Here is a 20,602-nt window from a genome sequence, read left to right as displayed (position 1 = left end):
AAAATGAGGAACTGGGGAAACTCTCCACATGTAGTTTCCCACAAGGTTCATGGTGGTATATGGCCATTACCTAGTACGCAGTATGTGAGCCCGTGACAGGACAGATAACTGGCGCCATATAACCCACGTCACTATGTAGAGCCCAGGGCAGGTCATGAAAAAGCTGAGGTCTCGAGAGTTACCGACATGGAGGTAGTCATGTCGGCCAGGATCATTTCACGAGCACTCAAGGTGATATCTTTGCTTTTGTTGCTCCAGGGGGTTGATGCATTCACTTTCTTCTCTGCTGGTACAACCGTGGTACTGGACGATACCCATTATTATGTGCCACCCGATGTTGTTGGAAGAATTCCAGGCAATGCAACAGGCGATTCCGGGCTTCTCCCAATTTCCGTAATCAGCATCAATGCCTCATCTGCCTTTGGCCTTCATGACTTGCAGGCCAGGATAAAAAGACTTTCCCTGGAGGATGATGTGTTCCAGGTTGGATTCGCAGAAGGTAACATTTGTTCTGACCATGCAGTCGAGAAAAGAAAGTTAGGAGGTTGCCTCCACTGACGACCCCGGTAGCACTTCACATACAGATTATTGGCTCAGATTCATCGAGCTTCAACAGTCGTGCCATTGGCAACCACACCGTACTATCGAGCAGCTCCCACCGCAACGAAACGACTGCCCTTCCGGATGGCCCCTATGTTGTCTCTGCGCTAGGTTGCCTCCACCGGGTGTATCGGCTATATGCTGATGTTCAGGGCGCCTTTTGTGAAACGACGACAATCAACGCTGATGGCTCATTTTCGGTGCTCCCAGCAAATGTGCCCGGTCAGTCCCTTGCCGTGGCGGTCCCCTCGCGGCTGTATTATCGCCAGACTGCGCAAAAGCCTCTCGCGGGTGTTCGATTGGGGGTTAAAGACATATTCGACGTCAAAGGCCTGAAGACGTCCAACGGAAATCGAGCGTGGTATCAGCTATACCCTGCCGCAAATCGTACTGCGATTGCTGTGCAAAATTTGGTCGACGCTGGAGCTGTGGTGGTTGGGAAGATGAAAACGAGTCAATTTGCAAACGGAGAGACGGCCACTGCAGACTGGGTGGACTATCATGCGCCATTCAATCCGCGCGGCGATGGATATCAGGATCCAGGGTCGTCATCAGCCGGTTGTGCAGCAGGTGAAGGTACGTACAGGCATATATCTCGAGATTGTAGCGGTGCTGACGTAGAGCTCCGCTCCCAAGCTGCCTATCCCTGGCTCGACATTGCTCTTGGATCCGATACTGGCGGCAGCATCAGAAGCCCAAGCCAGCTCCAGGGCCTGTTTGGGAACAGACCAAGTAAGCCTGGGGAGTCTCCGGATCCAGCTATCCTGCCGTAACCTGTACAGAGTAAATATTAACAGTTTCTTTTGCTAGGCCACGGTCTCGTGTCCCTGGAGGGTGCGATGCCACTTGCTCCCCAGTTCGACACGGCAGGGCTGATCGCCCGCGACCCGAGACTGTGGGCGGCGGCTGCGAAGGCGCTGTACGGCGCAAAGATCAAGATGACCAAGTCATATCCGTCTCGCATCCTCGCCGTGGGGTTTCCAACGAAGCCCAAGTCTGACCTCGACGTCTTGGTGCTCGGGTTTATCGAAAAGGTGGCGCGTTTCCTGTCGGCGCACGTTGAAGTCTTCGACATCGCGGCTACCTGGGCGGCAACTTACCCGCGCGGCTCCCCTCTCGCGGCTGTGGTCAACAACACATACGAGATACTGAGTGCAAAGGAGCAGGCAAGGCTGGTGAGAGATGTGTTCTATGCTGACCACGCTGCCGCGCATGGTGGGAGGTTCCCACACGTCAACCCAGCTCCTCTCAACCGCTGGGCCCTGGGCGACAGTTCCAAGGCGACGATAGCGGAGGCCGAAGCAAACAAGACTCGGTTCATGGACTGGTTCAACCGCTCGATCCTCCCTTCGGGCAACACATCGTGCTCAGAGAAATTGCTCCTATACATGCCGAGGATTCCAGTTCCCAAATATCGCGATACGTACCGGCCCGGCCCAGCGCTGCCGTCTGCCTTCAACACGAGCCGGATCTCGGTGATGAGTGGGACCCCGGACATGGTCATTCCCATCGGCCAGGTCGCATACCGGTCGGCTGTGACAAATCACACCGAGTATCTACCGGTCACCGTGGATATAATGGCGGCCAAGAACTGCGACGGGATGCTTTTCTCTTTGATAGAAGATTTATTTGTACGGGGGATAGTGAATGCAAGCAGTGTGGGAAGCACAATACACGCTGGAATTGTATAGCCATGAAGGACGGCTATAGCCCAAATACAAGTTGGTGAGTGAATCGGGGAAAAAAGGTACAACTAATTATCGACGATACAGGTCGAGGATTAAGGTCGTCAGGGTATACAGTGGTGAGAGTGGTGGGGGTTTTGTACCATAACTAGTTACTAGACGTCATGGTTATTGATCAAACAACATTAAACCCAGCGACTATATACAGAGTAATAACTGGAATAAAGTAAACACAACATATTAGAAATATCTGATTAAGCGTAGTCCTCCACGCAGCGGGCACAGAATAATGATTCACAATTTCAACCCGCGTGCTAACAAACGTTGCCATCGTAACTGCTAGAAAGTCAGGACTGAACCGCCGCCATATCTCGCAGAACAGGATGATGGAAGATATCTCGAACAGTAATATTGAAATTTTTCTGACGCGCCATTCCAACCAGCCGCATGGCCCCTATAGAATCACCGCCGATGCGGAAAAAGCTATCATCAGCACTGATGGTATCTGGGCTTATCTCGAGTATATCCGCCCAGAGAGCCTGAATCAGTCGCTCGGCATCCGTCTGGGGTGGAAACCGCTCGGTCTCAGGCCGACTTATCTGTGCAATGTCCCCTGCTGACAACGCAGCTCCAATCGAGCGGAGCCGTGGCCGATCTATCTTACCAGTAGCCATCCTTGGAACCATCTGCAGCGGGATATAGAGGCTAGGTATCAAGTAAGAAGAAATACTGGCAGCTAAGCGGTCATTCAGTCCATGTACTGCCCTTTTGACTAGAGTATCGTGAGGTTCGCCGGTGCTGCCACCAACAGAAATGAAAGCAGCGAGGATGGGATTTCCTACCCCTATGGGCTGGATTGCTTCCGCAACAACTTCGACGGTAGCAGAGTCGTCCTTAGGCAGCTGAATCATGCTCTCTACCCAATGTTCAACCTCGCCTAGCTCCACGCGCTGACCACGAATTTTAACCTGTGTATCTTTGCGTCCCAGATAGGCGATGGACCCGTCTTCTTGATATTTGACAAGGTCCCCGGTGCGGTAAACTCTGCCATGACGTCCAGGATGCTTGCCAGGGACGCCTTGTACCAACCACGTCGGATCTTCTATGAAGGAGACTGCAGTCCTAATGTGATCGTTCAGGTAGCCCTCACCAACTAAAGGGCCTTCCAACCAGAGTTCACCTGGAGCGTGAAGTGGTGCTAAGGTGTTAGGGTCATCTGGCTCAACCACCCATGTGCAAAGTCCCACTCCCTGGCCAAGTCCACCATGAGGGTTTCTAGTTAGGTTCAATATTGTCGAAGTGGTGGTGCACTCGGCAGGTCCGTAAGCGTTTATAACCGTCGTTCGATCACCAACCAGGGCCGCGTCCGCGTCAGAGGGTAGGACAACCTCTCCTCCCAGCACAAGTGTAGACAATTTTTCAAGCCCAGTTAAGTGTCGTGCGATAGAAGGGGTCAAATCAGCGAGAGTGACTCTGTATTTTTCCAAACAGCCAGAAAGATCATTTTGTCGTTCAGAGGCAGAAGGAATGCATAGACATGCGCCTATATTCATATTAGTACCTATTCAAGATATGAATATGTAGTGATTTGTTTCTGATGTTCGGCTTACCAACTGTGAGTGTATTTAGCAGGTTGGACCAAGCAACGTCAAATGCATATGAGGAGAAGTCAAGAACCCTCAAGCTTTGAGTATAACCCAAGCACGTGCGCTGGTGGGTAATTGCACTGCAAATATTTTGGTGGTTCAGCATCACTCCTTTCGGCGTACCGGTAGTTCCCGATGTGAACATAATATATAATAGATCAGCCGGGTCGACACTTGGAAGCTCAATGTCTTCCGAATTTTGCTTCTCTTCATGATTTAGAAATTGATAATGGTCGGGACCCACAATAAGCACTTGGTCAATACCGAGGCTACGCCCCAATGCTTCATTGGCCGTAGAACATAGACATATCTTTGCATTGACAAGCTCGGTTATTGTTCGAAGCCTTGTTTCGGGCTGAGATGAAGGATCAGTAAGAACCAAAGCAGCACCAGTTTTCATCACTGCAAGGGCCGAAACTGGGGTCCACATAGATTTCTCGAAGAATAGAGGCACAATTGCTCCCCGTTTGACACCCTTGCTTATTAGTTCCTTGGCTAGGTTCGTTGAAAGGTGGTCCAATTCCTGATAGGTTAGATCACCATCCCAGGAATTGATAGCCGGTGCAAGTGGAGTTTTATGGGCCTGCTGGATAATCAGTTCATGAGCGCATCCACTGACAAGGCTTGGAACGACACTGTTCCATGTCCATATGTCTCTCATGTCCTGAGGGCTGGTGACTCTCACATCAGAGAGCTTCTGGTAATGGACGCCAGAACCAATAATTTGACGGAGTACATGTTCAAATTGTTGAAAAATTCGAATGACCTCTACTTCTCCCAATATACCCGAATCGCATGTAACGTTTATGGACAAACTACTAGGGTATATAGCGAACTTGACAACCAATGGGTATTGATAGGCTGGCTCCTCTTCATCATCAGAGCTTGTGGAGTCTGGAGCGTATGTTGCATCAAGATTGTCAAGGCGATTGGTGAACTGTAAGGTTGTCCTGAACTGGCAGCCAACATGAGTCTTATCGTTTATTGACCTGATTCGTCCAAGCGGGATTTTCGAGAAGATATCAATATCATCTGCTTGACATTGCACGTTGTGCAATAACTGATGGACAGGCATTCCCCAGTCCAGCGGAATTCGTACCGGTAATACACCAGAGGAACTGGTAGAATATTCCCCAAATAAGGCTTCGTCTGAACGAGTATTTGTGGCTGATATAATTGCCCAGGCCGCTTTTATAAGCGTGCTAGTGGAATATTCGTTGCAACTCACCCATTCTAACTGTCTCAACGTCAAAATTTCCTGGAAATTGGTGGTTCCACATCGGGTGACACTCTCAGTAATCGGGAAATGAGAGCCTTGGGTATTGGAGAACTGGGCACTCCAGAAACCTTGAGTAGATCGCTCATCTACTCCAGCAACATTCTGGAAGAAGTCACTGGAGAGTGAGGTATCATCGGTATCCTCTGTATTGAGTGTTACAAGGTAATTTATTGCTTTTGTAAGAACAGTTGAAGCTTCTCGAGCTGTCCGACCATTGACGTATGGTGGCCTAAAAGAAACAATAGCTTCCATATTATTTCCATCCACATTAACACTTAGGTTCAAGTCGTACTATTCACGTACATTAGCATTCATATATTCCCTGAACGGTGAAGTGGCTGCACATACCTCATTTGGGTCCTCTCCAGTGCATGACTCAAACGATAGAGTAGCATCATCGCCACCCTTTAGCTTATCCCCTCCACGGATCGATAATGTAGTGTTGAACAATGGCCCAGTAGAAGAACCAACATGATGTTGTATATCTGCCAAGGATGTATGTTGGATTTCTAGGTGGCGGATGGAGGCTTCAGACACTCGCTTAAGCACCTCCTTTGCAGAGAACTGGAGGTCAACTCGGCTAATAAGCAGATTGGCAAGGGGACCAACCATGACTTCCACACCATCCACAGGTGAATCTCTACAAGAAGAGAGGTAGCCAAAACAAACGTCGGACTGGCCAGTGAAATAGGAGAGGAGCATGGCCCACGCTACCTGGAGGAAAACTGATCGGGTGATGCCTAATTTCTTGCAAACATCTAACACACCAGGGATAGCTTCAGCTGGAATTGGTATATCACCATGGGGTTCTTCGGCCATTTGGAGTAGGCGTGGGCTGGTGGGGAATTCTGTCGGTTTTACACCACCAAGTAGTTTTGTCCAGGAAGCAATTCTCCGTGCTTTTGGTATTTTGCTTATATAGCGAATAATATTACCGAATGGGGGGGCTGGTGCAGGAGTCGAGCCTGTGAATAAAGCAATAATGTCCTGAACTAGAACACTGATACTCCATCCATCAATAAGTGTATGAATCGCATCAAGCCTGCATGCAACCTGGCCATCTGCAGAGGAACATATAGTGAACGAATGTTCCGGCTCATGGGCACGGTATGTGGGCCTATCCAATCGGTTCAGGATCGAAACCGGGTCTTCATCGTTGGTGGTTATATGGCTCACTCGAACAATTGATTTAGGAAGGACAATTTGTATATAACCACTGCCTTCGGGATGCAACGCAAAGACAGATTGCAAGATAGTGTGGCGACTGACGACTGTCCTCCACACAGCCTCAAGCTTAGAAGGCGATATCGCTGCGCCATCCTGTGAAATGCACCGCCAGATAGAGAATGAATCGTAGAAAGCTGCTTCCTTCTGAACACTTAATAATATACCCTCTTGTAGCGGTGAGCAGGGATAGACATCTGCTATATCTTGAGGGGAAATCCCCATACCAGGAAGCTGCTGTTTGAGGAACGTGTCTAGACCGGAGTAAGAGAGAGAAAGGGAGGGAAGATCACTCAATGTGAATTCACGCTTCGAGTGAAGTAGCATTGTGGTGGCAGATGATAATGTTTTGGCAAAATTCGTCAACCATAACGAGATGCGGTCCTGATGTTTCATTTTCTTATGCACCGTGAATGACACAACAAGGCGATCTCCTTCCACGTGAGAATCAATCTCTATCAAAGTAAACCGGCGTGCGTTTTCGGGAACCTCTTGTATCAAACTGTCGGCTTCTCCCATGTGTTGGGGACGTTTGAAAAGGCCCTCTTCCGTTTCTAGCTGTTGATATCGCCCAGTAAAGTTGAACATCACCTCAACAATATCGTGATTGCTGAAGGCGTCTCTTCCAGATTCGCTGTAGTAGCGACATGCGAAATATGGAAGCCCTTTGCCCGGAAGGCCGTTTCTTCTATCTTTGACCATTCTTATAGCGTCCACAACAGAACTTGCAAGCGGTACATCGATAGGTAGTGGTTGTATTGTAGTGAACCAGCCTACCGTACCAGAAACATCTAACTGAAAATCATCCGATTGATTTCGTCCGTGGCCTTCAGTCCATATAACAGGTACCGGGCGTTCCGAGAAGGTATACCGGAAAGCATGAGCGATAGTCCCCAAAATAATGTCAATGGGTTCTGTCTGAAGGCTCGCATTGCTGTCCCCAAATAATTGAATAGTGAGTGCTTCATCGAACGTCTCAGTATAAACAACGAGATCATTGAACGTATTCTCTGACAACGGCATGCCCCAAAAGTCCCAGCCTGTTTCCGGCATGGAATATGGTAAGACAGAGAGGGGTGATAAACTGCGTCCAACTTGAGCTTGTCGCCTGCACCAGGCCCTGAAGGAAGATGTTGGCTGAGAAATAAGACTCCCATGTTCAATAAAATCTTCGAGATCTCCCCAAATTATACGCCACGATACTAAGTCAACAACCAAATGATGGGCTGACAGAATAACCACTTGGGGGTAATTGGGGATATGAAACAGGTCACAAGCGAAGAGTGGGCCTTTCTGAATGTCCAAGCTCAACTGCCGCTGCTGACCAATTCTTGCGACATCATTGTGACTGAGAACAGAATGTTCTTGATAGGCATACGAAAGGGCATCATCCTCACTGCAAACTGTCTGCATCCAACGGCCATTCTCAGAGTCTTTCTTGAAGCGCCCCCGAAGTGATGCGTGGCGTCCGACAAGTGCCTGAATAGCTCCTTCAAAAGCTTTAGGTAAAACCGGCTTTCCTAACTCGAGGACGAAGGTCTGGTTATAATGATTTAGCCCATATGGGTAAGAGTCAAAAAACATCTGCTGAATTGGCCCGAGTTCAAAGAGTTTATCTCCTTGCTCATTGTCTGATTGGTCGTCGTCCTCTGCAGCAGCATCACCGCCTCCTCTAACTTGGCAAATGGAAGCTAGACGCCGGATAGTAGAGGCCTGGAGGATTTGGCTAACAGTGACAGTAATATTATGGAGTCGACATTGAGACACTACTTGCATTGCTGTGATTGAGTCGCCACCCAGCCGCGTAAAAGGCTTGTTAACAGAAGTTTCCCTCGCTGAAAGGTTGAGAACAGACATCCAGACCTTCTGGAGGATGCTCTCAACGCTATTAAGTGAGTCAGTTGATTCATCGCTGTCGGTATCGCTACGGTACTTTAGCCATAGGTATTCACCTGTTGAGCGAAGCTTCTTTCTGTCCGTTTTACCCGTGGCTGTCATTGGTAAATCCAAGATTGGGATATATGAAGTTGGTACCATGTACACTGGTAACCGCTCCGCCAATCGGTCAGACAGGCCACTGGTAGCCTTCTTGACAGCAGATGTGTGAAGATCTTCGGAAATTTCTGTATCAGCGTCGTACACGAGGGTCACAAATGCCACAAGTATAGCACCATTGGAGCCTTTCGGATGGATTGTCTCAGCTGTAACCTGGGCTTTGGTAATATTGACATTGTGAACCTGGAAGTTAAGGGAGAGGCCGTCGAGAACATGTTGTTCAACCTCCCCGAGCTCAACTCGTTGGCCGCGAATTTTCACCTGATTATCTTTGCGGCCGACAAAGACAAGTGATCCATCTTCCCGATACTGCACAAGATCACCCGTACGATAAAGCCGACCCGTGCGGCCCGTACAGCCTGGCTGTCCGTGTTGAGCTGGGAGGCCGCGCTGTAGCCAGGGTGGGTTGTGAACGAAAGCCGAAGCTGTTTTCTCCGGGTCATTGAGATAGCCTCCACCCACCAAGGGTCCTTCAAGCCATAGTTCGCCAACAGCGCCAACCGGTACTAAGGAAGACGGGTCGTCAGGGTCAACGATCCACGTACAAGCGCCAGCCCCACGACCTATGTCAATGGTGGCGGCCTTGGTAATGTTGGATAAGGTTGCTGTAGGAGTACATTCCGCAGGGCCATAGACATTGATAATTGTTGTACCGTCACCTGCCAGATGCGCATCGCTCGGAAGGACAGCTTCACCTCCTAAGATAAGGGTGGATAGGCGTGAAAGTACCGCCGGGCCTAAAAACCGGGCTACAGAGGGAGTGAAATCGACTGTTGTCACATCGTACTTCTCCATACAGCCCGCCAGGTCATTCTCCCGCTCATCCTGGGATGGGATACAAAGTGTCCCACCAACAGTAAGAGCATGCAGCAAGTTACACCAGGCTGCATCGAAGGCATACGAAGCAAAGTCGAACACCCTAGAAGTCCGTGAAAAGCCCAAGGCTTTCTGCTGGTAGGTAATGGCACTGCACAGCCCGCGGTGGGTGTTTATTACACCCTTTGGCGTGCCAGTGCTGCCAGAAGTGAAGACAACGTAGAGAATGTCTGATGGATCGACCTTGGGCAAGGAAGGAGATGCGGCAGAAGTAGAAGTTGGCCCAGGCGTTGCGGCTGAAAAGGCTAAAATTTGATCCGGTCCGACGACGACGACCTCCCGTTTCAACCTCGACAGGTTCTCGGCTTTCCCGCCAGCGAGTTTGACCGCGACAGGTTCATTAGCAACGGATGAGATAATGATAGACGAATCAGCCTGTGCTGCTATGGCTGCAAGACGCTCGTATGGCTGCTTGATATCCATGGGCAAACAGCCTCCCCCGGCCTTCATAACTGCGAGCGCAGCGACTGGCATAAACTTCGACTTCTCAAAAAGCAGAGGCACAACAGTCCCTGCGATACCTCTTTTAACCAGCTGATAGGCAAGATCAGTGGATATACTGTCTAGTTCCTGGTAAGTCATATTACCGTCCCACGAGCAGATGGCTTGGGCCTGTGGGTTTTCCTGAACCTGCCGTGAAATCAAGTCGTGGATACATGCCTCTGTCGCCTCGGGCACCTCCCTGTTCCATGCCCAAATGTCGTTTAGACCTGAGTAGTCGCGGACTAAGCTCGAGAGTAACACCTGCTCCGTGCTGCCGCTGGATAGCTGTCGAATGGAAAATTCGAACCCGCTCATTACCAGTTCCATCTTTTGCGTTCCAATCACGCCCGAGTCAAAACTAGCACTAACCTTGAGACTTTCTGACTCTAGTTGGCATTCAATCACGAGGGAGTATGTGCTGAAGTCCTGCCATTGACGTCCACCATGGGAATCGACTACTTCGGAAAGGAATGGTCTGTCTGTCGTCTCAGTCATCTCACTGCTAGGTTGGACCACCAACAAGGTCTGGAACTGGCAGGCGGTGGCCGTGCCTTGACTCAATTTGGAAATGTGCTGCAAGCCAGTCTGCTCAAATGGTATCATTTCGATACTCTGGCGTTGAATGGCATCTAGAAGCCTTTTACGGTCTTCGTTCCAATTCACGTTAACACGAATAGGCAAGGTAGCAATTGTAGGACCTGCCATCAATTCAATATTAGGAACCGGAGCCTGACGTCCTGTCACAACCACGCCAAACAGCGCCTCACTGGAATCAGCGCCATTCGCTGCCACAACAGACCAAGCAGCTCTGACGATTGTACCCGGAGTAAAGTCACTTCTACCCCAGGGAAGTTCCGAAATCATTCGTACAATTTGACTGTCTTGCTTCGGCTCATATCCTGGCTTTACCGGAGGGAAATGCGAACCTTTAATGTTGGCAAACTGATCGTTCCAAAATGCTTTTGCAGCTCCGATGTCACGATCTTGTATGTATTTGATAAATGGGGCCATCGGCTCCAAGGGCTGACAGAATTCGTTGAAATAGGCATTTTCTACCTGGGACAACAGAAGGGGTATTGACCAACCATCATAGAGAGCATGATGTATTTCCCATATCAAATGGCCAGGATTGTCGGCAGTGCCTTCAAAGATTGTAAATCTTGTCAGGGGTTTACCCAATCCCATTGTGTTTTCTTCGGGACCAGAATTGAAACTCGCCATATCATAGGGGGTTCCTCTTGAAGTCCATATCGCACCCTCGTCCAGCACCACTTGCACGATACCATGATGAGGGAGACTGACGATACGTGTTCGTAAAATTGGATTCATTGAAACAACCTGTTCCCAGGCGTGGCGCAGATTGTTCACGTTGATACCATCTCCAATTTGGAAAACGTTCGTAGCCACATAACTTCCTTCACTTTTTGCTGTTAATGCTAGGAGACCTTCTTGCAGCGGAGTACATGGGAGGATATCGATAACTTGTGATTCCTTGACGTTGCAAAGCCTAGAAGCGTAAGCCCGCGCCTCTTCCTTGTTGATTGACGAGCCCAATAAGGAAAATGGTAGGGCATCAGGGCTGCTTGGCTCATTGCCAGTCGCTTTCACCGGCCTTATGACATCCTCGTATGAAGAAAACGAACCCTCAGAAGCGATAGGAGATTCATTAGACGAGTCACTAGACCACAATTCGCGGCTGTGGGCTGGTGATTCCTTTTGGTAAATATCGATGGGGTACATTTTTTCTGGATTATCACCCTCAAGATTGTGGATATCAACTGTGCTAGGCATCTGCCAGTCCCGACTAGAAATTTGCGGCTCTGATACTGTGACTTCCTGGTTGTTGGATTTCCCAGCCAACTGTCCAACTTCATTTTTTCCCATGTTGGGAGCTAGCATATCGCAAGACCTCCTTTGGCTGGCCGAAATAGTGGACTCATCGTTTCTTGCCATGTATCCCTCTAACTCTTTCAAGCCCTGTGGAGCGGCTGAAACTGCGATGTATTTTAGCTGCACCAATCGCAGAAGCTCACAGTTATCAAGCCTCGAGAGAGTTTCCGAATTAAGAACCGCGATGCCAGACTGCAATGCAGATATAAGCCCGCACCTGTTGCCCAGGAGTTCAGCCGTTGGAGCTATGTATAGGCTGCCGCCGCATGTCAAAATGAACAATTCGCGCCATGCTGAACCCGGGAAAGATCGCCCAGAATTGGATATCGTCGCGTTACTAGTGAGTCCGAGCGCTCCGTGCTGATATGTGGCGGCGCTGCTTAGATCCCGATGCGTGATGATATTATCTCGGCGCGCAAGCCCTGTTACGCTGTCGACACTATATGTTTCTGCTGCAGCTTCCGATGGGTTCACGACCGGCAGCTTACCGGACGGTTCCAAGGGATCATTTATACTCGACAACAGGTTATGGTCCACAATCATAACATTGCCTTTCGGCAAGGATCGTGCTAGCTGTTCACTTTCCGAAGACGAGAGAATGGTGTGTGGGGAGATTTGATCTGCGATCTCTCGGAGGTGATCCCGATTTTGTCTGATATCAAGGGCTATGGAGATGCCCCCGGCCTTCATTACAGCCAGCATAGAGAGGGGTGCTAGGCATGTCTCGTCAAAGCAAAGAATCACTCTCGAACCCGGAGTCAACCCCGAATTTACCAGTTGACATGCCAGGCCAATTGACAGCTGATCTAGCTGGAGGTAGGTCAGATGCCCGTCCCAGGAACAAATTGCTGGAGCTCCTGGCTTCTCCCAGGCAACCCGCTTGATTAAGCTGTGGATGCAGGCCTCGACAGGCTCTGGTACAGCTCGATCCAGAGAGCGGGTGCTGTCGAAGGCATACTTCTCGCCCCAGTGTTGATTGTTGGTGTCACCGTCCATAAATCCACTTCCTTCATGAATTTGATATCTCATGATTATATACCCGGAATTGGTCAACAATTACAGAGTACCGATAAGGTAAAGAAGGTATGGACAGCTGATCAAATGATAAATGATGAACGAAGTCTGTGGTTATGGTCATCAGTCGGAAGGGAAGGTTGGCGTTAACATTCCCCTTTTTATGTCAATCTACCCACCCACTATAGAAATTACGATCCCGGCTGTCATTTAACGACAAAGACTTCCCATCCTTCCCACTGAACCTGACTTACCCTATCATAGGTAGTTTCACTGAGTATAGCTCGCAAGAGTGGATATACTCAGCGCCATTCGAGTTTAATTCCAGCACTACCTAATCACCTCCCAAATCTCGGTTAACCCAGCCATCCGATACCCCCTTAGCATTCGCTGGGATGCTTTCTCAAAGTTTGTGTTTTATTTTTATTATTTTGTCATTCCTATTCCGCTTCTCTTTATTTACTAATATAAGTATCGGCTTGAGCAGGGGACAGGAGGGGCAGAAGGAAGAGGGTTGAATAACCAAGAGACTATAGGTATGCATCACTGCATCACATCCAAAACCCTTCCGCCCAATTATCCCGCTGCCTTACAAACCATTTTGAAGAAACAAGGATATAACTGCTAGAAATACTAATTACATGCCTTGAATAATCCCCACTGATATCCCTATTCACACATTGGATGCGGTAATATACGGGTAAGTGTGCCCGCCGTGTCCGATATTCTCTGCCGCAGGAGTGGATCTAGTGATGTTTTTGCGTTGTGGAGGAGGGTACAAGTTACCTGGGGATATCTCTCCGGGAGATCGGTGCTTCCGCCCAAAACGCTTCCTTAGCAAATCCTACTAGCCCCGGCCATGCAGATCCCGTGAGCTAAACATCACCTGGGGCACCTGGGTGTATGGTGGCCCTGGGATAGGAGCAAGGCGGCACGTTGGTTTTTAGTACAAATTCTAGCCATGCTTTGGAAGTTTCATTAAGCGGCAAGATGTACCTCGCATCCTCCGGGGTTATGTATTTGATGCCAAATTACGGAGTACCCTACGCCATGGAAAGGATTGAGGAGGGGGAAAATCATAAAGTAAATAACAAGCCGAAGCAGGGTGACAAAAGACAAGACCGGGATTAGACGAAAGAGCAAACGAAATAAAAGTTTCGATATGAAGCGAAAAGGCATTGGTTGTGCTACCTAATCCTTCCAGCTGGTGCGAGTTCTAGATCAGCAAGCAAGGAAGACGGATATCGACCAACGGGACAATAATAATATGACAACTGTTACGCTCCCGTACTCCCTGTATGCACAATCTATATTGGGGGGGCACATGTGGCGGCTGAGGCCATGTGAGGAGCCAAGTATCAGCGCGAAGATCGCTTTGTACAACAACTTGATACCAGCCGTTTACAGAGGCTGGTGCGGGCTGAACGAGCTAGGGAATATGTTTCTGACCGCATCGTGAAGACATCTGTCACACTCCCCATCAGTGATGTGCAAGATGCCAGATTGAATGGAAAGCCCCTCCACACACAAATCCTTCTGAAAGCGAATCACGTCACTTGTCTTCAGCCGTAGATGCAGCAAGTAGGTCTCACAGGATGCAGGCGAGCTCGTTCTGTTATTGAATGACGGGAAAAGCTCGATGTGGTGCATCATCTTCACCCCAAGTTTCCAGGGGGGTCCACGGGGACCAGGCATAATATCTTTCCCACGACGATACGGTCCTGCGGCTTGCTTTTCAACTTGCAGCTTCGAGAAACCGGCTGTAACACATCTTTCGGAGAAGCAGGGTTCAGCTAAACCCCTTTGGACATGCGCGCAACGTTGCTATGCACCCAGACAACTTACCGGCCATGGTCTATTTAGCCATCTGTTTCCCTGGCCAGCCAACCCATGGATCTTCGACTGATTTGCTGGTGTAGTAAGTTAACTACCGGTGCATGTGCTGGAAAACGCTAAAACAAAGTCAAGCAACGCAGCCGAAACCAGGGGGTGAACAAGCAATGACGCTATTTTCGGTTGTCAGGGGCTGAGCGCAAGGATGGAAGATAAGTGCATTCTCCTCTGGCTGCTGCAGACAGCCTTGTTCCCTGTCAGCACGGCACTTGCAAGGCCTCATTCCACCATGACACCGTGGCACCAGGAGTCCAGGACTGGGGTCGTATCTACATTCTCTATACAGTGCATCTCACCAACGATCCGCGAGATGGTGCTTGCTCTCTCCGATTCCTATCTGGACTGCATGCAGATGGTTATTGGAACAAGCGAGGGATCGAACCGGTTGACCACTTGGCCAGTACGGGTAACAAAAGCATCCAGGAAAATAACCACGAGGTATATCGTCTACCCGGTTCTATAGCCAGCAAATTGCTCTATAGTTAATGGTGGGTGGTGCCGTCTTAATTACCGCTAGGCGAAAGATGCGACAGCGGCCCGAAATCTTATAATATAGATACGGAGTACGGAGTATGGTAGCTAGAAGATATTAACCATCTTTTCCAACTGCCGTCGGGTATCTCAGAATCGCCTGTTTCTTCATCACCTGTAAGTATGTATGTATCAAGATCTTCCCCCCCCCCCCTCCCCACCCCGAAGTTACGTGGTTCAGTTGCTGGAAACCCCCCTAGTCAATATATAATAATACAAAGTCTGGAAGCACTCACAATCTTTCCGTAGTATATAAAATAAACTAACTACTGCATACTAGTTAGTTTATCCCCCGTCTGTTGTGGGGATCACTGCGTTACTAGTTCCTAGACAGGGTCATAAAGATGCAGCTCCTTCATGTTCAGCGCATTCTCGCTTATAGGAGCAAGATGATCCGGTCACTAGCGAGCCTGTGCTGTGCTCGTCTCGCAAAGGAGCAGCCAGCTGCGCGAGAACCCAGATGCAAGCCAAAACTCAGGAATATAGTTAACGATAAGGCTGCTTCGTTAGCTAAGTTGAACTAGCTGGCGAACTGTCGCCTTTTGTCCAGAGCCAAGGCTCTCCGGAGCATAGTTAGGCGCCCTTGTAGCCACTGTTCCAGCCGTTGATTCTTCAGACGCCTCTTATATCGGGCCATTGTCTGGGAGGCTTCGACTACGCCCCACCACGGATGTATATGTACGGTGCTCGGTTGCCGCGACTTGGCTGCGGGAGACAAAGAAGCTATCAGAGGCTCGAGTTGTTGCCACTAACTCATATAATCTAGTTAAACGAGTTAGAAATGATCGCCATGGGGTAAATGGCTCGAGCTAACGAGCCCATGGCTCCCAGCCGTGAGTGCGCATCGATGGAACGAGGAAAAACAAATGAAAAAACGCCAGGACGGAGTATCCCTGTCAATAGTAGCCCTGTTAACTAAAATAACAAGCAAGTAAACTAACGAGTTCAGGATGCTTCGTCCGTCTGTACGGCTGCAAATGGCAAAGCTTGCATCCTAACAGCCGGCGCGATAACTTGCAAGTATAAACCAGTGAGACTGATAGCCTCCACATCCAAAAGGGAAGCATCCTTTACCGGGACCGACTGCACCCTATCTAGACCCCTTTCAAGTCACCATCCCTGGTCCAGGTAACCAACTATAGTACTCCGTAACATTGGCTCAATTAGAGCTGATGGAAACAGACGGTTGATATCCCTCGCACTCTGTGCGACTCTTCGAAAACGAGACAAGTGCCAAATGGCCCCCTTCTTTATCGTCCCCTGAAGTCTGGTGCATTTAGAAGGACTACATCCTCTTTTTCCTTTGTGATTTTTCGTTTGGGAGTCCGGCTCTGTGACTAGCTGCTCTGCTTTACTCCTTGCAATGGCATGCTCGATTGAGGTCGAGGACGTGTTCGGACCCTCAGTGGCTGGCTCATGTCTCGGAGGATTCGACTTCACTCTCCTCTTCGAAGAAAGCATTCTGACCTTACCTCCCCTGGGCATTGCAGGTATGTAATAATGTGCTTCCAGAACTAGCTATTCGCTATGCTCTCCATCTCGGTGCTGACCCGTTGACTGTCTGTCTAGTTGCGTGGGCAATTGTCCGACTCCTCGCCCTTCGCCGCGAGCCAGCCAAAGCACGAAGATCATGGCTCGCCGCACTGAAGCTGGTACGTATCATATTTCCCTCATCTTCTTCGTCACCGCCGTCGTCATCTTCTCCCTCTCCGTCTCCTTCTTCCCTCCCTCCCTTCTGCCCTTCTGTCGGCGTTTCAGGTCGAAGAAGTCGCTAGTTCGTTAACTAGTTTGATGCCGCGACGTCAGCCTAAAGTTAGCCAGTGAAACTTTGTTAACGTCACGTGACAGGCCACCTACGCCGTCCTCGTCGCTCTCCAGACGGCGACGCTCGGCCTGTATGCGCAGCATCAAGCGCCCAAGACGAGACTGACGCTGGCCTGCGCTAGCCTGACGATAGCCGGGTACTGCATCCTGGCAGCCGTCTCGTATCTCGAGCATGTACGCTGCGTGCGGCCGTCAACGCTGCTGAACGTTTACCTGGGCATCTCGACCCTCTTGGACCTGGCGAGGACTCGCAGCCTTTTCTTCATCCAAGACAGCCATACCGTGGCGCTGATATCCCTGGCTGCTTTTATTGTCAAATCTCTGGCCTTTATTCTGGAGGCTACCGAGAAGCGCCACCTCCTGCTGGCAAAGTGGAAAGATGCTTCTCCCGAAGCAACAAGCGGCGTTATCAACCGATCGCTCTTCCTATGGCTAAACCGCCTGTTCATCAACGGTTTCCGGACGTTACTAACTGTCAATACGATAACCCCTATCGACAAAGAGCTGCTGGCTGCATCTGAGCCAACTGCCCTTCTTGAAAAATGGGAAAATGGTACGTTGTTGACTCCTTTAACTTTTCTGGTTTCCATCTATCTTGATTTCGGGTGGTGCTGACTTAGTACTCGTAGCGGATAAAACTAAGAGATACTCCCTATTTTGGGTGTTTTTCACTCATTATAAATGGTATATCATGGCCGGCATCTTGCCTCGATTGGCGTATACCGGTTTTAGTTACTCACAGCCCTTTCTTGTCCAACGGGTCCTCGACTTTACTGCCCAAGCCCCTCATGCTCAGACAAGTAATATCGCCTACTCACTTATCGGGGGCTATGCAGTTGTTTATATTGGACTTTCAGTGAGTAATCCCACTAATATCTGCGTATCAATCACCATAAGTACTTACACATGAATGAAGGTAGCATACGCGGTTTATGAGCATAAAACGTACCGTTTGCTCACTCTGTACCGCGGTAGTCTAGTCACCTTTATATTTGGCAAGACTTTGCGCGTCGGCTCCACAAATGAGGACAACGCAGAAGCAATCACTTTGATGAGTGCAGATATTGACCGTATTGGCTATAGCATGACTCTTGTTCACGAGGTTTATGCTGGTTTCATCGAGATTGCTATTGCTCTCTGGCAGTTGCACAGGCTCCTTGGAATTGCCATCGTTGCTCCTGTTGGATGGATTATCGGTATGACAACGTCTAATTCCGGGCGCCTTGAGACAAGTCTAACCACTTTATATAGCCTGCTTGATTATAGGGGTCCCTGTTGCAAAGGCAGCAGCTGATGCCCAAATCCCGTGGCTGGAAGCAATAGAAATTCGTCTTGCTGCCACTGCAAAGTCATTGGGCTCAACAAAGGCAATTAAAATGACTGGCCTAGCCGACATCGTGTCTTCCCGTATTACAAATCTGCGGTTGGACGAGATTCGTGCCTCTCTTCGCCATGGTGTGTATAGCATACTAGTATTTGTTGCGGGTGAGCGAAGCCAAGTAATACTCCTAACAAGGAATGAAAAGACGGCTAATGTTGAAACCTCCCAGCATTTGCTTCTTCTGAACTGGCTCCGGTCTGGGGCTTCACCGCATTCATCTTGCTGGCAAAGAAAAATAATACAGGAACATTGACTGAAGGAGTCGCTTTTGCTTCGCTCAGCCTTTTTGAACTACTCAATCATCCAATGACCACTATTATCAATGGCTTCGAGAACCTTCAAACTGTTCTCAATTGCTTCGGCCGTATCCAAGATTACCTCAACTCACAGGAGAGAGTGGATTACAGGATACCACTGCATGATAGGAGGGACTCTTCAGTTTCCGGGCTTTCTACTCCTGCTGATACCCTGAAAGATACTATCATTCTGAAGGAGATACAGGACCCTGACTCAGACACTGATGCATTTGTAGCCGTTGTCGAGGGAGCGTCGGTAGGTTACACAATAGGAGGTGACTCGCCAACTCTAAAGAATCTTAACTTCCAGATTCCTCGTGGTGAAATCACCATGGTTTTTGGCTCCGTTGGCTCTGGAAAATCTACTCTTCTAAAACTTTTACTTGGTGAAATGCCGTCCGTATCCGGCTTAATAAGAACTGGCTTCTCTCTGGCTGCATATTGCCCGCAATCCCCCTGGGTTACGTGGGGGACTGTCCAAAGTAACATTGTTGGTATGAGTGAGTGGGATAAAAAGTGGTATGATACTGTTGTTTCTGCCTGTGCCCTTCGAACAGATCTTGAGGAACTACCAAACGGAGATCAAACACACATTGGCACCCAAGGCTCGAGGCTCAGTGGCGGTCAAAAAATGCGCGTGGTAAGTGGTAGATAGGCCTTCCGTTAGAAGCAAACTACGTACTAAATGTTGACCCTGTTCTATCTAGTCCTTTGCTCGTGCACTTTACTCCAGGAACTCTACTATGATTCTCGACGACGTCTTGACGGGGCTTGATCGGGCGACCGAGCGGCACATGTTAGATACAATTTTCGGGCCCGACGGTTTGTTGAAGAAGCTAAAGTCCACTGTTATTCTTGCTACAAATTCTGGTAAGCCTTGTGTTCATACTATAGTTACCTAGCGCTTTGCTAATACTGGCGAAAAGCGAACCACCTTAGTTTTGCAGACAACATCATTTTCCTCAATGAAAATGGGGAAATTGCTCGGCAAGGTAACCTAGAAAGCTTATCAGCAGATGATGATATCAAACAACTTGCGAACCAAAGCCAAACAACTACCACATCTCGACCAGAACAACAACTTTCAGACGACGTGCTGCATGAACTTGAGATACTAGAAGATCCTGAACTTGAAAGTAGTCGTATGACCGGGGACATGAAGGTATATGCCTACTATGCAAAGAACGCCGGGTGGTGGACTATCTCACTTTACCTACTGGCGTGTTGTGCCTTCGTTGTCGGCGTCACTTTCCCCTGTAAGTCTTGGAAGCCATATTGCTACCCCACGACCTTGCTAATATATCTAGCCCTTTGGTTACAATGGTGGACAAATGCCAACGATACTAGGCCCAACGAACGTATTGGGTACTGGCTTGGAGTATATAGTGGACTCGCCTTCCTTGCAATCTTCAGCGCTACACTCTCTGACAGGTTAGTGCCTTATCAACTCGTTAATGTGATTTGTGTTTTTCTCGCGCACCTGCTGCCTATTTAATGGCCCGTTATTGCGTTCTATCAGTAGTTTCAGGATAATAAGGATATCCTGTATATCCGTAGGCACCTTAGGATGGTCAGGCTTGCTATTTATCCGCCGTAGTTTCGACTCAAGACCCCATTCCAAGGGCGCACCTAGCACTCTAAGATTTGGTCCCTCATAGAGTACAATATTTTGGTTGCCGGCAGCATCGAAGATCTGTTCGCGAGCTTTCTGGGTAAGAAACAAGGAGACATCATCATTTACCCATTTGCGATCCAAGCCAAGTTTCTTTCCAACTGATGAGAACAGTTCTCGGAGTGCTAGTATTATATCCTTGTCTCCAGTCCATTGAGGATCAATAATAATATCAATATCCTCTGTCGTTTCGCGGCTTTTCAAGTACGAGACTGCAAGGAAACCGCCAGGCGATATCACGGTGATAGGGGAG

General features: G+C 49.1%; 4 protein-coding genes across 4 annotated transcripts in view; 1 reads left to right on the top strand and 3 right to left on the bottom strand.

Annotated features, from left to right (window-relative positions):
• Positions 1-186: 186 nt before the first annotated feature.
• TERG_02712 (uncharacterized protein) lies at positions 187-2,291 on the top strand (the record flags this gene model as incomplete). The annotated part of the gene is made up of 4 exons (XM_003237955.2): positions 187-499; positions 571-1,176; positions 1,237-1,332; positions 1,411-2,291. The coding sequence occupies 4 exons, from the start codon at positions 187-189 to the stop codon at positions 2,289-2,291; spliced, it is 1,896 nt and encodes a 631-aa protein (XP_003238003.2).
• A 341-nt stretch (positions 2,292-2,632) lies between these two features.
• Positions 2,633-15,307, bottom strand: TERG_02711 (uncharacterized protein; the record flags this gene model as incomplete). The annotated part of the gene is made up of 3 exons (XM_003237954.2): positions 5,559-15,307; positions 3,896-5,501; positions 2,633-3,828 (listed from the first exon to the last, which is right to left on the bottom strand). The coding sequence occupies exons 1-3, from the start codon at positions 12,765-12,767 to the stop codon at positions 2,633-2,635; spliced, it is 10,011 nt and encodes a 3,336-aa protein (XP_003238002.1). The 5' UTR covers positions 12,768-15,307.
• A 747-nt stretch (positions 15,308-16,054) lies between these two features.
• TERG_11885 (uncharacterized protein) lies at positions 16,055-16,975 on the bottom strand. The gene has a single exon (XM_047750928.1). The coding sequence runs from the start codon at positions 16,659-16,661 to the stop codon at positions 16,287-16,289; it is 375 nt and encodes a 124-aa protein (XP_047605725.1). The 5' UTR covers positions 16,662-16,975; the 3' UTR covers positions 16,055-16,286.
• A 330-nt stretch (positions 16,976-17,305) lies between these two features.
• The window catches only part of TERG_11884 (uncharacterized protein), a gene marked incomplete at its 5' end in the record, with an annotated part of 4,691 nt that continues 1,394 nt past the window's right edge, over positions 17,306-20,602 (bottom strand). The window contains one exon of the mRNA XM_047750927.1: positions 17,306-20,450. Coding sequence (XP_047605724.1) covers positions 20,110-20,450 — 341 coding nt within the window. The 3' untranslated portion in view covers positions 17,306-20,109. The remainder of the gene's footprint in view (positions 20,451-20,602) is intronic.

The sequence above is a fragment of the Trichophyton rubrum genome (assembly GCF_000151425.1).
Source record: "Trichophyton rubrum CBS 118892 genomic scaffold supercont2.2, whole genome shotgun sequence".
NCBI classification, from domain to species: Eukaryota; Fungi; Ascomycota; class Eurotiomycetes; order Onygenales; family Arthrodermataceae; genus Trichophyton; species Trichophyton rubrum.
Note: the sequence above shows the minus strand (reverse complement) of the source record. Positions and strands in the feature narration are given on the sequence as shown.

Coding starts and splice junctions, on each gene's coding strand:
- TERG_11885 (XM_047750928.1), bottom strand. CDS start 16,661: ATGCCCAGGGGAGGTAAGGTCAGAATGCTTTCTTCGAAGAGGAGAGTG.